General features: G+C 51.9%; 4 protein-coding genes across 4 annotated transcripts; 2 read left to right on the top strand and 2 right to left on the bottom strand.

Moving 5' to 3' along the window:
* Positions 1 to 198: 198 nt before the first annotated feature.
* On the bottom strand, positions 199 to 1,773 carry VTN49DRAFT_6795 (uncharacterized protein; the record flags this gene model as incomplete). The annotated part of the gene is made up of 10 exons (XM_069414992.1): positions 199 to 232; positions 300 to 469; positions 538 to 787; positions 858 to 998; positions 1,051 to 1,088; positions 1,152 to 1,174; positions 1,239 to 1,400; positions 1,462 to 1,547; positions 1,612 to 1,643; positions 1,699 to 1,773. 10 exons carry the CDS (start codon positions 1,771 to 1,773, stop codon positions 199 to 201), a joined length of 1,011 nt encoding a protein of 336 aa, XP_069264835.1.
* A 2,619-nt stretch (positions 1,774 to 4,392) lies between these two features.
* VTN49DRAFT_6794 (uncharacterized protein) lies at positions 4,393 to 8,940 on the top strand (the record flags this gene model as incomplete). Its single annotated transcript, XM_069414991.1, has 7 exons — positions 4,393 to 4,432; positions 4,486 to 4,560; positions 4,616 to 4,628; positions 4,687 to 4,866; positions 4,955 to 4,969; positions 5,026 to 8,870; positions 8,918 to 8,940. 7 exons carry the CDS (start codon positions 4,393 to 4,395, stop codon positions 8,938 to 8,940), a joined length of 4,191 nt encoding a protein of 1,396 aa, XP_069264834.1.
* Positions 8,941 to 9,419: 479 nt separating this feature from the next.
* Positions 9,420 to 11,601, top strand: VTN49DRAFT_6793 (uncharacterized protein; the record flags this gene model as incomplete). The annotated part of the gene is made up of 7 exons (XM_069414990.1): positions 9,420 to 9,593; positions 9,693 to 9,758; positions 9,828 to 10,220; positions 10,281 to 10,325; positions 10,376 to 10,602; positions 10,657 to 11,218; positions 11,275 to 11,601. The coding sequence occupies 7 exons, from the start codon at positions 9,420 to 9,422 to the stop codon at positions 11,599 to 11,601; spliced, it is 1,794 nt and encodes a 597-aa protein (XP_069264833.1).
* A 196-nt stretch (positions 11,602 to 11,797) lies between these two features.
* Positions 11,798 to 13,420, bottom strand: VTN49DRAFT_6792 (uncharacterized protein; the record flags this gene model as incomplete). The annotated part of the gene is made up of 1 exon (XM_069414989.1): positions 11,798 to 13,420. One exon carries the CDS (start codon positions 13,418 to 13,420, stop codon positions 11,798 to 11,800), a length of 1,623 nt encoding a protein of 540 aa, XP_069264832.1.
* Between the last annotated feature and the right edge of the window lie 55 nt (positions 13,421 to 13,475).

Genomic DNA, 13,475 nt, shown 5'->3' with positions numbered 1-13,475 from the left:
CTTTCATGCATGATTCTTCCTACTGTATTCGCAGAGTACCGCAGATGTTTATTCAAATGTAAATACAAAGGGAAAACAAAAGCAAGGATTCGCGCGGGGCGCCGAAGGCCCCTTGCATGTGCATTATTATAAGCCTAGGTACAGGTCCCTACCTAGGTAGGTATGTAATTTGTAAAGTCTATCCCAAACTTCTGCGGGTTAATTCTCGGGACGCTGACCATAGACGACGTAGCTGCGCGTGTCGTTCGTGGTTAGCTTTTATCGAAGGTTTGTTGCTCAGAAGCTACGGGGATACTCACAAATGGTGTAACATGTGAATCTTACGATTCCGGCCGTCAGCACGGGCTTGACTGGCAAGAATTGTGACTTCATCCTTAGTCCAATTTTTGAACCGTGTCAGGACGGCTAGGGCTCCAGCCTCGAAGCCATTCGCTTCGGCCTGCGCCTGGTTCCAGGCGCCAACTTTCTTCTGTGGAAAGACGTCAGTACAGGAGAGTGCAATATGACGCTACTTGGAGACAATGGTGCGAAACTGACAAGATGTTCGTCCTTTGGCCAGACGCCATAAGGAATGACGAACTTCTCCGCGCGAATGTTTACGAAACCGGCATCCCTGAACCACTGTTCCAATTTGACTCCGGGGCGAACCTCGTAACCAGCATCCTCGAACGCACTGTTGATTTCCTTGTAGTACCGTTCGAGCCCGGTGCCGTTAATACTGCCGTCTTCCGACTGAGGGTAGACGTCCCAATCCTGGAATTCAACCCAGCCGCCGGGCTTGACTGATCTTGTTTTTTTTTTTTTTTTTTTTCGTTAGAAATTCAAGAAACAGGCCGGAAACCCTTTCGATTACATACCGGTAGCACTCCTTGATCAGTTTTCCATAGTCCTTGATCGAGCATGCCAGGTATCGCGCATGAATAAAGTCAAACGGGTTGCTTTCATATGCCCAGTCCGAAGTGATATCATCCACCAGGAACTTTACGTTCGGAGGAACCCTACCGGAGCCCGTCAGTCGAGCGGCTTTCAAAATTCTTGGGTCAAACTAACAGAGTCGACTGAGTTGGGCTCAGGTCGCAACCAATCACCTAGAACAAACGAATCCGGTCTCAGTATTCTTTCATGAGATCGCTTCAAATACTATTCTTTACCTCCGCCTCGGGATGCCGGTCCGCTACGACAATGAGTTAGCATTCATATCCTGCGTCACTCGAGCCCAGAAAACAAATGGAACGTACCAAAGTCAATGGCCCAGATACCCGTCCCGGTAGCCAGGTCGATCACGCGCTGGGGCTTCTTGATCGGGGCCAAGTAAAGCTTTTGGTGCAGTAGCGTGAGACAAAGCTCGTGAAAAATGTCCAGGCGGTCATTTTCCGATTCATCGTTCGGAAGCAGATACGCTGGAAAGTTATAATTAGTTTACAGATCTTGAATGGCCAGGCAAAAGAGGTCAGATCCTACAGCCATCTCGGTATTTGTGGTAGCGACGGCCGTTCTCATGGCGGTAGTCAAGCACCGATGAAGTCAGCGACGTGCTGTACGACGACCTATATGCCGGATATGCGTAAGCATGCTTGTGGATTTGGAACACGATGGCATCACATCACGTACAGTTCATCGCCATACGACGAATCATTTTCATACTTGCGAATTGAGTAAGCAACATGCTTTGCGTGCCGCAGCGGAGGGACATCATACTGAGTTATCGACCTCGACATTAACGGGGGCAGGAGGGTTGCTAGCGGTCTGTTCTTGAGCGGATGTTTCCGTCATGGTGGAATGAACTTTCGGTTAACTTTCCAGAAGGTTGGCAATTGACTGATCGCACGCTCAAAAGCCTCTAGGGTACGCGTATGGAGTTTGTAGCATGCAGAACCGTTTCAACGGTTCCGGGGAGCTGGTCCCAACAGCCAACAAGGTTTGTGAAAATCGTTCGTCGGTGGTCAGTGCTCGGTACCCATGCTCAGCATTAATATATGCGCAAGTGGATAAGCACTAGCATATTACGAATACTTAGTTTTCTGACGGCGTTTGCTGCACGTCTGCCAAAACGGTAACAGGGACGGACATCCATTTTGGGGCACATGGGGACAAGGGCGCTGATTTAGTCCGTGCGGAAGCCAACGTGCGCAAGTTTTCCTCGAGCGAGTCAGCATCCAATCTTCCAAGCATTCAAACCCCCTCATGGCGCACTGATCGACCCGAATTTGCCTGCCGTCTGCGTGTTCCTTTGCGGGTCACTCTATCCGCCAATTAACGGTCCCGGATCAACTCCTCATTTTCCCCGGCAGCCCCGGTTCAGTTTAGTGTACTGAGTAGCCAAAGCCCTAATCAAAGAGTGGTTGGAGAGTCCGAGGGCCACTAAAAGTACCAAATCGCAGTGGGACAACAACCAACAAAAAGGAATTTCAGCTTGGATCATAGGACTGAATCAAAGTGAACATAAACGATGTCGAGTTGACGAAATTCTAGGCGTATTAAAGGCCCTATTTTCGCTGCCAGGCTTCGAATGAAGCACAGGGTCCGCTGTCGCCAGATCTTCCGTGCTCATGTGGTTAAAAAAATACAGTTTACAAATCGCACTCAAGCATCCCACAGGCCCCGCTGCAGGCTCTCTTGAAGCCTTCTGCATTCGCACTACAATTTGCAGCTATTACCTATGATGTCGGCGGTGGAGGGAGACTCGACTAGTCACTAAACTATCAACTCTCCAAAAGCCAGGACTTCAAGCTCGTCGCGTTCAACCGTGAGAGCCAAAAACCAAAATCAAAGTCTTCTTCGTCGGTGCCCACCTAGAATGTCTCTTCAGGAGTCTTCACTGTCCCATCTGTCGTATACTATATTCGCACTCGCCAAACACGACCCCTCTGGAATCTTGACCACATCGCTTATCCGCGGTGCGAAATGTGTGCTCTCATTGTACCGCACTGCCGCTCGTCGTGCTTCCTGAGCTGTTTTCCAGAGGGCCGTATTAGCGAAGCCGACCTCCTACATCCTGTACTCAAAGGCCGTTTTCGTATGCAGTCGCTCCGGCGCTCTCACTCAAAAGTCGCCCACTGTGTGTGTCGTTCTAACCTCATTGGCATTAAGCCTTCTTTTCCTCATGGACTTTTCTGAAGAGCCAAAAGGACATCGCTTGAATCTCATCGCCTTCCAGTTGTCCCATATCAATGTCTTCACAGGAGCAATCGTGCCTATGGCAATCGGGTCTGTGCCACAGATGACTTGTTGTCTTGTATTGTTCTCCTCAACACATATTTCATTCCCAAGGGGCTGTTCAATATCGTTGCAGACGCTGGTCAGGCGCTGATTCCAGATTCCTCGACGACGGCTCTGTCACGAAGTCCGCCGGTTCCCGATACCTGCAGGCACGAGTAAGCTCCGGCCGGAAAACTGCAATTGTCACTTGGGACTCTACGCAAACCGGGTTCGAACATTGAAGCGGGCCACTATTACCTCGCCTTGTCGAACTCACAATGACAATGTCAACACGCTGCCTGCAGTTCCATTGGGTCTCCCCGAAGCCTCAAAAGCAATAATGGCGGGCGACTCCATATCGGGAGTTCGGCTCCGGACTCGACGTGTGAGGGTGAATGATGGTATGGGCATGAAAGAAAGAATAGCAACTAGGGAACAATAAGGATCTCTGGCGATTTCTGGACAGAAAATTCCGCTTCTGCAGTCTTGAGTTCAACTCGACATACAATACCGGCGAGTTAGCGAGGGCGACTCGTTTCAGGGCATCCTTGCTCCGCCACGCCTCAATTAATTAATGGCTTAGTGGTGAACCTGACAGTTCCGGCTAGCTCAGTTTGTTTGCTTGCATGCGCTGCCAGAAGCGACGGCATAGCCTTCATATTTCATGTTTAGCGACAGACAAACAACTTGATCAGTACCTAATGCGCTCATCAATGTATCTGTCAGAGAACAACAACGGGCACACGAAGTGTAAACACATCTGACAAAAATGGCACTACAAACAGGATACATTGAGACTTACTGGTCAATACCCGTCAACAAGTTCGAGGGTCTCCCGGAGAAAGCAGAGCGAGCTCCCTATTACAGTATAAGCATCATTGGGCTGAGTTAAGAACTTTTTGGTAAGGCACCCGCAGCCTCAGCCGCAGTGTGCAAGGAGGTCGCGCCTATCAAACGCCAGATCTTCAAAAATTAGGTTGTAGCGGATTGGAATCGCATGGCCACAGACCTGGATGGCGAGGCGTGCCTCTGAGTCAAAGGGGAGAAATTTACTATTGGCCCGAAATGCCCCGAGCCTGAAACAACGCTCTTCATAATTCATCAATTTCTCAGATGCGAAAGATCGATATGGTATGTCTGTAGTATCAGCATATTACTGCACGGTCAAGTCAGAGAGATCAGGTCTGAGACGTGATGGCTTCATCACAAGAACCAGTGAAGATCCTGTCCCTTGGTACCGCGCCAAGTTCTAACCCCTGTCGCTTAGCTTCGCTAACCCTGCTCAAGATGGTGGAGGGATCCGGGGGCTCTCCAGTCTCCTCATTTTAGAAGATATTATGGAGAAGATCCGCGATAAGAACGGTCTTAGCCGTGTACCCCGGCCTTGTGAGCACTTCGATTTGATTGGGGGCACAAGTACGGGAGGATGAGTGAGCCGTATACGTTCTCCATGTTAGTCGTACCACATTGACTGACTCTCTGACACAGAATCATCGCAATCATGCTTGGAAGGCTGCGGATGACAATCGATGAGTGTATAAAAGAATACCGTGACTTTGCTAGGCAGGCATTCACACAGAAACCCATGCAGACAGCAGTCTCTGAAAATTCATTTGTGCCCACCTTCTCTGCCGATCGTCTCCGGGATGCAACAATCAAAAAAATATTGTCTGGAAGAGGAGTGCAGAAGCCGCCGGAGCAACAACCAGTCGACTATTCAGACATGTCTACACGAGAATATGCCATTCCGTGACAGGGCATGCACAAAGACGTATGTCAAGAGCCTGAGGGGAGTTTCCATAGCCAACAAGAGCTCACGTATCATAGGGCGGTCTTAGCGATCACGAAGGATAACGTCGACGCACCGCCAACCCTTTTCACGACGTATGAATCATCGACGGCTTTTGAGTCATGCACCATATGGGAAGTTGCGCGGGCAACATCGGCGACAGTAGGGTTTTTCGACTCAATCAGATTGGGAAGAGATGAGATCGAGTTTGTCGATGCTGCATTTGGATACAACAACCCATGCGAAATTCTACTCCAAGAGGCCCGAAAACAGTTTCCGGGACACAGCCAGATGCGAATCCTGAGCATTAGGACGGGCCTTGGAGACGTTGTCACCATCGAAGATTCCCCAGCATCTGTTATCAAAGCGTTGAGGGATATGGCTACATCTTCCAATCGAGTAGCCCGCAGTTTGAATGATCGATTTGAAGGAGATAGCCAATACTTCCGGTTTAATGTCGATCAAGGCCTGAAAGATATAACAATATCAGACTGGGAAGAGCCCAGCAGAATCTCGGCACACACCCGAAACTATCTGACCGAGAACGAAAGAACTATCGGGAAATTTGTCGACAGCCTCTTCAGCAACGCCTCTGCTGGTAAAGATGGAAGCAGGCCAGCTGCGGGATGCATCCACTTTGCTGTTCCTTTTGAGAGAAACAAACGCTTTGTCGGTCGTGAGTCAATCATGAAAGAGCTTCTTGAACGTGTTCCGCCCACTGTTGATGCGAATCATTGTCAAAGAATTGCTATTGTAGGGCTGGGAGGTGTTGGAAAGACGCAGATTGCTCTTGAGACAGCCTTTCGGGTCCGCGATAAGCATCCTGACAGATCTATTTTTTGGGTTTCAGCCATAGACACCATCAGCTTCAGAGACGCCTACAGAAACATCGGTCAGATGCTGGAGATTGATGGGATCGACGAAGAAGAAGCGGATGTGGAGAAACTTGTGAAGAAAACCCTAAGCAATGAAAGTACGGGCAGTTGGCTCTTGATCATTGACAACGCCGACAGCGCAGACCTTTTCGACGGCAGTACCAGCCTTGCCCATCACCTCCCGTCTAGCCGGCACGGTTCCATATTGTTCACGTCTAGGAACCGTGAGGTTATAGTGCAGCTTGATGTTCCAGTGGCTAATATTTTCAATGTTGAGGGCATGAGCGAGAATGAGGGTTTCGCATTATTGGAGATGTATTTGACAAAGAAGCAAATGAGCAGTCGGGACGATACAGCAAACCTCCTCGACTTTCTTGGTTACCTGCCTCTTGCTATCAAACAAGCTGCTGCATTCATGGCCAAGAAACAGATCTCGACGACACGGTATCTCGAGTATTGCCGGTCAAGCGACAGGAGCATAGCCAAGCTGCTAAGGGATGTTGAGGACAGCAATTGGTATACAGAGGCGCAGAATCCGACTGCAACAACTTGGCTTATTTCATTCCGCCAGATTGCAGACAATAACCCCCTAGCTGCTGAATATTTGAAATTCATGTGTTTCTTAAGTGAGAAGGCTATTCCATGGTCTCTTCTTCCTGGACGTGCTTTGACACTGGAAGGGGAAGCTGCCATTGGGCTGTTGAAGGCGTACGCTTTTATAACTGAGAGAGAGGAGTCGAACATATATGATATGCACCGACTGGTTCGACTGGAAATGCTGAACTGGCTGGACACACAAGGGGAGCTTGAAGAGTGGACGGTCAAAGTGATACGACACGTCAAGGCAGTTTACCCATTTCCTCGTCATGATAACAGAGAAAAATGGGTAAGGTATCTCCCACATGCTCAGCATGTACTCGAGCGTCAGACGATGTTAGACGATACAACGGCGGACCTTTTTTCCAAAGTAGGTCACAGCTTTTCTCTTCTGGGTCAGTATCGTGAAGCAGAGACGATGCATCGACAGGCATTGGAGGGACGAGAGAAGGTGCTTGGTTCCGACCATCCAGAAACCCTCGACAGCGTCAACAACCTAGGCGTTGCCCTCAAGAAACAAGGACAATACGGAAAGGCAAAAGAGATGCTTCACCAGGCACTGGAGGGACGGCAGAAGGTACTTGGGCCCAACCATCCGCACACCCTCGACGTCGTTAACAACCTAGCCAACGTCTTGGAAAAACAAGGGCAATCTGAGAAGGCAGAGGCAATGTATCGACGAGCGCTGGAGGCACGAGAGAAGGTGCTGGGGCACTACCATCCGAACACCCTCGCTGCTGCCCGAAATGTGGGCATCGTTTTAGAAAACCAAGGAAAATACCGAAAGGCAGAGGCAATGTATCGACGAGCACTGGAGGGACGAGAAAAGGTACTAGGTCCCGACCATTCGGACACGCTCATCAGTGTTATCGACGTCGGCGATGCCCTTCTAAAGCAGGGACAATACGCAAAGGCAGAGACGATGTATCGAAGAGCACTAGAGGGACGAGAGAAGCTGCTGGGGCCCGAGGATCTAGACGTCCTTGATGTCGTTAACAGGGTTGGCGTCGCCCTTCTGAGACAAGGAAAATACGAAAAGTCAGAAGCGATGCATCGACGGGGACTTGAGGGACGAGAGAAAATATTGGGTCCTGAACATCGAAAAACCCTCGACATTGTTAGCAATCTGGGCGTCGCCCTTGAAAAACAAGGACAACATGAAAAGGCAGAGGCGATGATTCGACGGGCATTGGAAGGAAGGGAGAGGGTGTTGGGGCCCTGTCATCCAGACACGCTCACCAGCGTGATCGACCTGGGCGATGCGCTGTTAAAACAAGGGCAATACGAAATGGCAGAGACGATGTACCGGCGGGCACTAGAGGGACGAGAGAAGTTGCTGGGGCCCGACCATCCAGACACCTTTGATATCGTTAACAGCTTGGGCATTGCCCTTCACAGACAAGGAGAACACGAAAAGGCAGGGAAGATGTATCGACGGGCTCTGGAGGGACGAGAAAAGGCGCTTGGAACCGACCATCCGAGCACTCTCTCTAGCGTTAATAACCTAGGGGTCGCCCTTAAAAATCAGGAGAAATACGACAAGGCAGAGATAATCCTTCGGCGGGCACTGAACGGGCGAGAGAAAGTACTTGGATCATATCATCCACACACCCTCGACGTTGTTATCAACCTGGCAAACGTCCTAGAAAAACAAGGACGCTCGAGAAAAGCAGAGGAGATGTACCAACGGGCACTGGAAGGACGGGAAAAGGTGCTGGGCCCCTACCATCCGAACACCCTCGCTGCTGCCCGAAATGTTGGCATCGTTTTAGAAAACCAAGGAAAATACCGAAAGGCAGAGGCAATGTATCGACGAGCACTGGAGGGACGAGAGAAGATGCTGGGTCCTGATCATCCCGACACGCTCATCAGTGCTGTCGATCTGGGTGACGCCCTCCTAAAACAGGAACAATACGAAAAGGCAGAGACATTGTATCGACGAGCACTAGAGGGACGAGAAAAGCTGCTGGGCCCCGGCCATGCAGACGTCCTTGATGTTGTTAGCAGCCTGGGCATTGCTCTTCACAAGCAAGGACAGTACGAAAAGGCGGAGGCCATGCACCGACGAGGACTTGAAGGACGAGAGAAACTATTAGGCTCTGAACATCAAAAAACCCTCGACATCGTTGACAACTTGGGCATCGTTCTTGAAAATCTGGGACAACACGAAAAGGATGGGGAGATGCATCAACGGCACTGGAAGGACGAGAAAATATCCTGGGCCCCAACCATCCAGACACTCTTCATAGCGTTAACAACCTGGGCGTCGTTCTTCTTGAACAAATGGAGTACGAACGGGCGGAAGCATTGTTTCGTCGGGCACTGGAAGGACGAGAGAATGCACTTTGGGCCCTACCATCCCCACACTCTAGCCAGTATGGAGAATCTGGCTCTCGCTCTTAGTCATCAAGGTAGATACCAAGAGGCAGCAATGGCTCGAAGGGCTATAGAAGCACAGAGGAGGGCACCAGGCACAAGTGATTCGACGGTCACTGGAGAGACGAGAGCAGGTGTCGGAAGCCGACCGTTCGGGTACCCGCAACGGCGCCGAAGATTATCAAAACTATCAAGAAAAAGTTCTAGTAACAGCTGTAGCACCCAATGAACCTATTACGAATTCCTGAAGCAGGCCGGCTGTACTACAGACTGCAAATTAGAGGAATAATGCCAGTATAAACCTTTTTGAATCTGACGATACCATTTTGCAACGCATATGACTACTATTCCGTGAACCGTTTGTTTCTGCGTTGTGGGCTTACGCTAGTGAATAGGGCTATCATTCTATCCACCTACCTTTCACGTGATTTGGATTTCATCACGTGCTGGAGGATCGGAGTAAAAGCGAACAGAGCGCAGTTGATGCTCGATTCCTCCTGGAAACCGTGCACTCGGAGCGCGTGCAGAAATCCGATATTGGACTACGATGGAATCACTATCGAGATCCAAGTTTTTCTTGAACCATGCCGCCGTCGCTCATCGCCAAGCTGAGCGAACTGCTCAGAAATCCCGAGTTTCCCAATCGGCTTGCTGAGGAACTGAGTAGTTGGGATGATTCCGACCATGTGTATCTCCGCATCGAAGCAACCGTGTGCCACGACCCTGGCCAAGACACGTCAGAAAAGCCACTACTACTGGTGAGATTTACCCGAACGAGTGTCACCACACTCACCATGACAAAACGAGTACAGTACAAGGAACAAGAACACTGACGGCGCAAACTGTGGGTACTTTAGGGTGTTGCAGATCTCCACCAGGGCGATGCCCGAGTGATTACCTCTGATCTAGTCTCATCGAGCAATGTAAGCGGCAAGTTTTTGTGATAGTATACATGTCGCCGTGACTGCCGATGCTAACAAGGGTTTCTACAGCGCAGCGAAAATGGGGACGAGTCCGGGTCCACCAGCGGCACGGACCGCGCCCCGTTGACGCCGCGGTCCATCGACACCAGTGACGGTGGCCATCATGCGTCCAAGCGACGCAAAACAGTCGGCGGGCTACGACCTTCAAAGCCGGCTCCCCAGGGAAAAACAAGACAGAGCCTGCAGCCGGCAGCAGGGGAAGTTGACACGATAGCTGAAGATGAAGAGCAGGTTGGCTTGCCAGTGCGTCAGTTTCAAAGTGAACCGCGATTTCCCCAGCGGAGTCGTCCGGAATCCAAAGAACCGGCTGTGCCACCGATACAGCCTACGTCGGCGGAGAAGTTTATTTCGGGAATCTGGAGACAGCTGCATTCGCCTCTCCAGTTGAGTCTGTCATTTCCGGTACGCGTCTCACCCGAATTCAATTCTTGGTGAGAATGTATCGGCTGATAGATGATGTAGTATCAAGAGCCCGAAATCGACATCCGAACCGGCGTCAGTGGGCAGGTGTGTAGTGCCAGAACTTACAGACTGGTGCATAATCTTGACAGACCAAGGTTTTCGCGGTGATAAATAAGCTATGCTCGAAATACTACAATCAAAATCAATCCTCACGAGCTCTCGAGATGATTGTGCAGGCCTACTGGGTCGAGAGCTACGAGGCACGCGTCGCATCGATTTGCCTCGAAAATCCAGAGTACTCCAAGACGGAGGCCCGGATGGCAGCGCTGAAGGAAGCGTGCAAAGTACTTGGATGGCGGGAGAAGGATCTGCGGAACCGAATGTTCGTACCGCGGTTCCCCTCCGCCGACTGATCCTTTGCTGACGACGCTTCCAGGGCAATTTGGCGAGGATATAAAGAAATCAAGGACGCCGGCGGCTGGGCAAGCTTAATCTTTGCTAGCACCGGTGTGTACCGGTTTTGCAAATACCGGATAGGGTTTGACGAAGGCCTGACGACGCGACTGCGGTCGCTGGCCGATGCCATTGAAGTGGCTGCAGATACTCTGCATCCGAACTGGCGTGACCTCCTGCAGGTCATTGGGCAAGGCGGCAGCCCGCGGTATCAGGGACATCCGCACGAATGGGTGATCATGCCGTCTGGGCCAGCGGTGCCGCTGGCCTCAACATACGAGCACCTCGACCTTCCCGGAGGGTTCCAGTTCCAGTTCATTGACGAAAGTGTGATCGACCGTAACGTGTTTGGTGATACCGACCCGCGAATAGTTCCTCTTGACGACCCGGATGTTTGCCGGATCTGCAAGGAGCGGCAGTCGGACGATCCAAAGCTGAACCGTTGTTCGTGCTTTCCGACCTGGTTCGGTGCGCCGCGGTATCCAGTGCCCGTTCAATTGTTCCACACGACGAACGGAAAGAATAATGGGGTTATTGCTCGCAGCGTACGTTCCGCTTCCAATACGGTTTCTTTGTCACAAGTAGTACTGACCTTCTGAAGAATTTTGACCGTGGCACCATCATTGGCGAATTCGTCGGGCTCATTACGTGCGGCATCCAGGGCATGGACGTCATGGTCGCCGGCACCGACGACAACCCGTACCAGATCTTCCAAGGCCAGATGGGCAACTTCACGCGCTTCATCAACCACTCCTGCCGCGCCAACAGCCAGTTCCAAAAGTTCATCTGGCGTGGGCGGGAGCGCATCGTCGTGGTGTCGCGTGGCATCACGGCGGGCTCGGAGATTACGGTCGATTATTCGGATCGATACTGGGAGCGGTTGGGGAAGAAGTGTTTATGTGGAGAGGCATGTTGTCGGTTTCGATAGATTCTTTCTAGAGTTGGGTTTAGACGGATACGTACTGCCTCTGAGTGATGTTGGTAGAGATGAATGAGTGGTTGATTATGATCCTACCCCAGACGCCGAGCTATTTCCATCTCATGCACTTGTATATACACATCGACAATCGTGAATGTTGAGCGTATATATCAATTATCAAGCGAGTGTAATGTGTCTCATTAAATCACCGTACTCTCTGGGTATTCTGTTTCCCCCGATCGTAATTCAAGATCCTCCTCTTCCGATGTGTCTGCGCCAACCGCCACCGGCAATACAACATCACCGCATCCCTCAACAGGACAAAGAGACACCCACCGACAACGCTCCGACCCCATCTCGTCTGAAGGAATCCCGGCCGTGCCGTTGTTGCAGTACTAAGACCCAACATCGACCCTAATGTAGATGTGGAAGGTGTCGGCGGTGGCGTTGTCCACGACCGTGGGAGGATCATTTTCAGTAGCCCGCCCATCCCTGCTGAGATGGCGGGGAAGAGCAGAGCGCCTAGGATCGTGTCTGCTAGCGAGCTCGTGTCCTGGATGAGTTCTTCGCGGTGATGTCGGCCGAGGAGTTGTCGTTGTCGGCGTGCTTCGCGGTTGTTGTTATTATTGTTGTTCTGCTGGTCAGCGGCAGCGTTGATGTTGTTCTGATTCTGGATCTCTAGCTCATCCTCGTCCAGGTCCCCTCCTCCAAGCTGGAGTTCGAGATCGATTTCCATGAGGATTTGCCCGTCTCCAAATTGTGCACGGCGGTTGTTATTATTATTGGCATCTGGATTCGCGGCGTCTAGGTCCTCGTCCTCTTCACCGCTTCCGTGTCGTGGCCGGACCTCAGCCATCCATTTACGCTCAAGCTTCCCGAACAACCGCTCGTACAGCGCCCCGTACAGGCTCTTGACGTATGGCAGAGCGGCAAAGGTCATCGCAGCGCTGGGTGGCCACAAGCTGCCGCCCTGCGGCTCGAGCTCCGTCGGGTTATACGTCGCGAAGAACAACACGGGAATCGCTGGGAGCAACCCATCCGCGAACCTCGTTCGCGAGAAGATGAGCGTCAGTGGGATCAGAGGGATGCCAAGATTCCGGCTCACGCTCCATGCGGCGTCGCTGACACCGCTGCTACTCCTCTCGAGAATCCGCTGTGCATCTTCTGCCCCAAACACCAAGTATAGCGAGTACACGCCATGTGCGCAGCAGCCCGCCCATACTGTGCCGGCAAACGTGAACACCAGGCCCGGGAAGACCAGCTTCCCCGCGAGCCGCTCGACGGCACGCACAAAGTCTACCACATAGCTGCGCGGCCTCGCCACACGGATCTCCGTCCGACACTGTGGGCACTGCAGCGGGCGCGCACCACCGTGCCGCTTGCGGGACTGTGGACTCTCGAGCTCAGCCAGCCAGTCGAGAAGACACGCTTCATGCGCGGTTAACGCGCACGGGCACGGCGACCGCCACTCCGAATTATGCGGCGACTCCTCCGTCTCGTCCGTGTAGCAGATCCAGCATTTACGCGGCTCGGGATCGTCTGGCTTCGCTGTCGCCGTCGTCGCCGTTGTCGCTACCGTATCGACCGTCCCTTCTCGTTGTTGCCGATCTGATGATGCTCCCTCCACATCAACCGACGTCGTACGGCTCGTATTACTTGTATCGAGCAGCACCGCTTCCGGGCTTTCGATCGATTCTGCAACCTGCTGTGATGATGCGTATGCGTTTGAAGTCTCGGCCGGCGTCGCGGGCCTTGATCTCCCGCCATCAGATGGCCTGGTACTGCTTCTCCCCGCGATGGGTTGATGCCTTGGTGGTACCGATGCCATCGTGAACTGGTCTCGCGCACTGAACTCGGCGGCAGATTCGATTCCTGGGTGATTC

This window comes from Thermomyces lanuginosus (assembly GCF_041956635.1).
Source record: "Thermomyces lanuginosus strain ATCC 200065 unplaced genomic scaffold VTN49scaffold_42, whole genome shotgun sequence".
Taxonomy (NCBI): domain Eukaryota; kingdom Fungi; phylum Ascomycota; class Eurotiomycetes; order Eurotiales; family Trichocomaceae; genus Thermomyces; species Thermomyces lanuginosus.
Note: the sequence above shows the minus strand (reverse complement) of the source record. Positions and strands in the feature narration are given on the sequence as shown.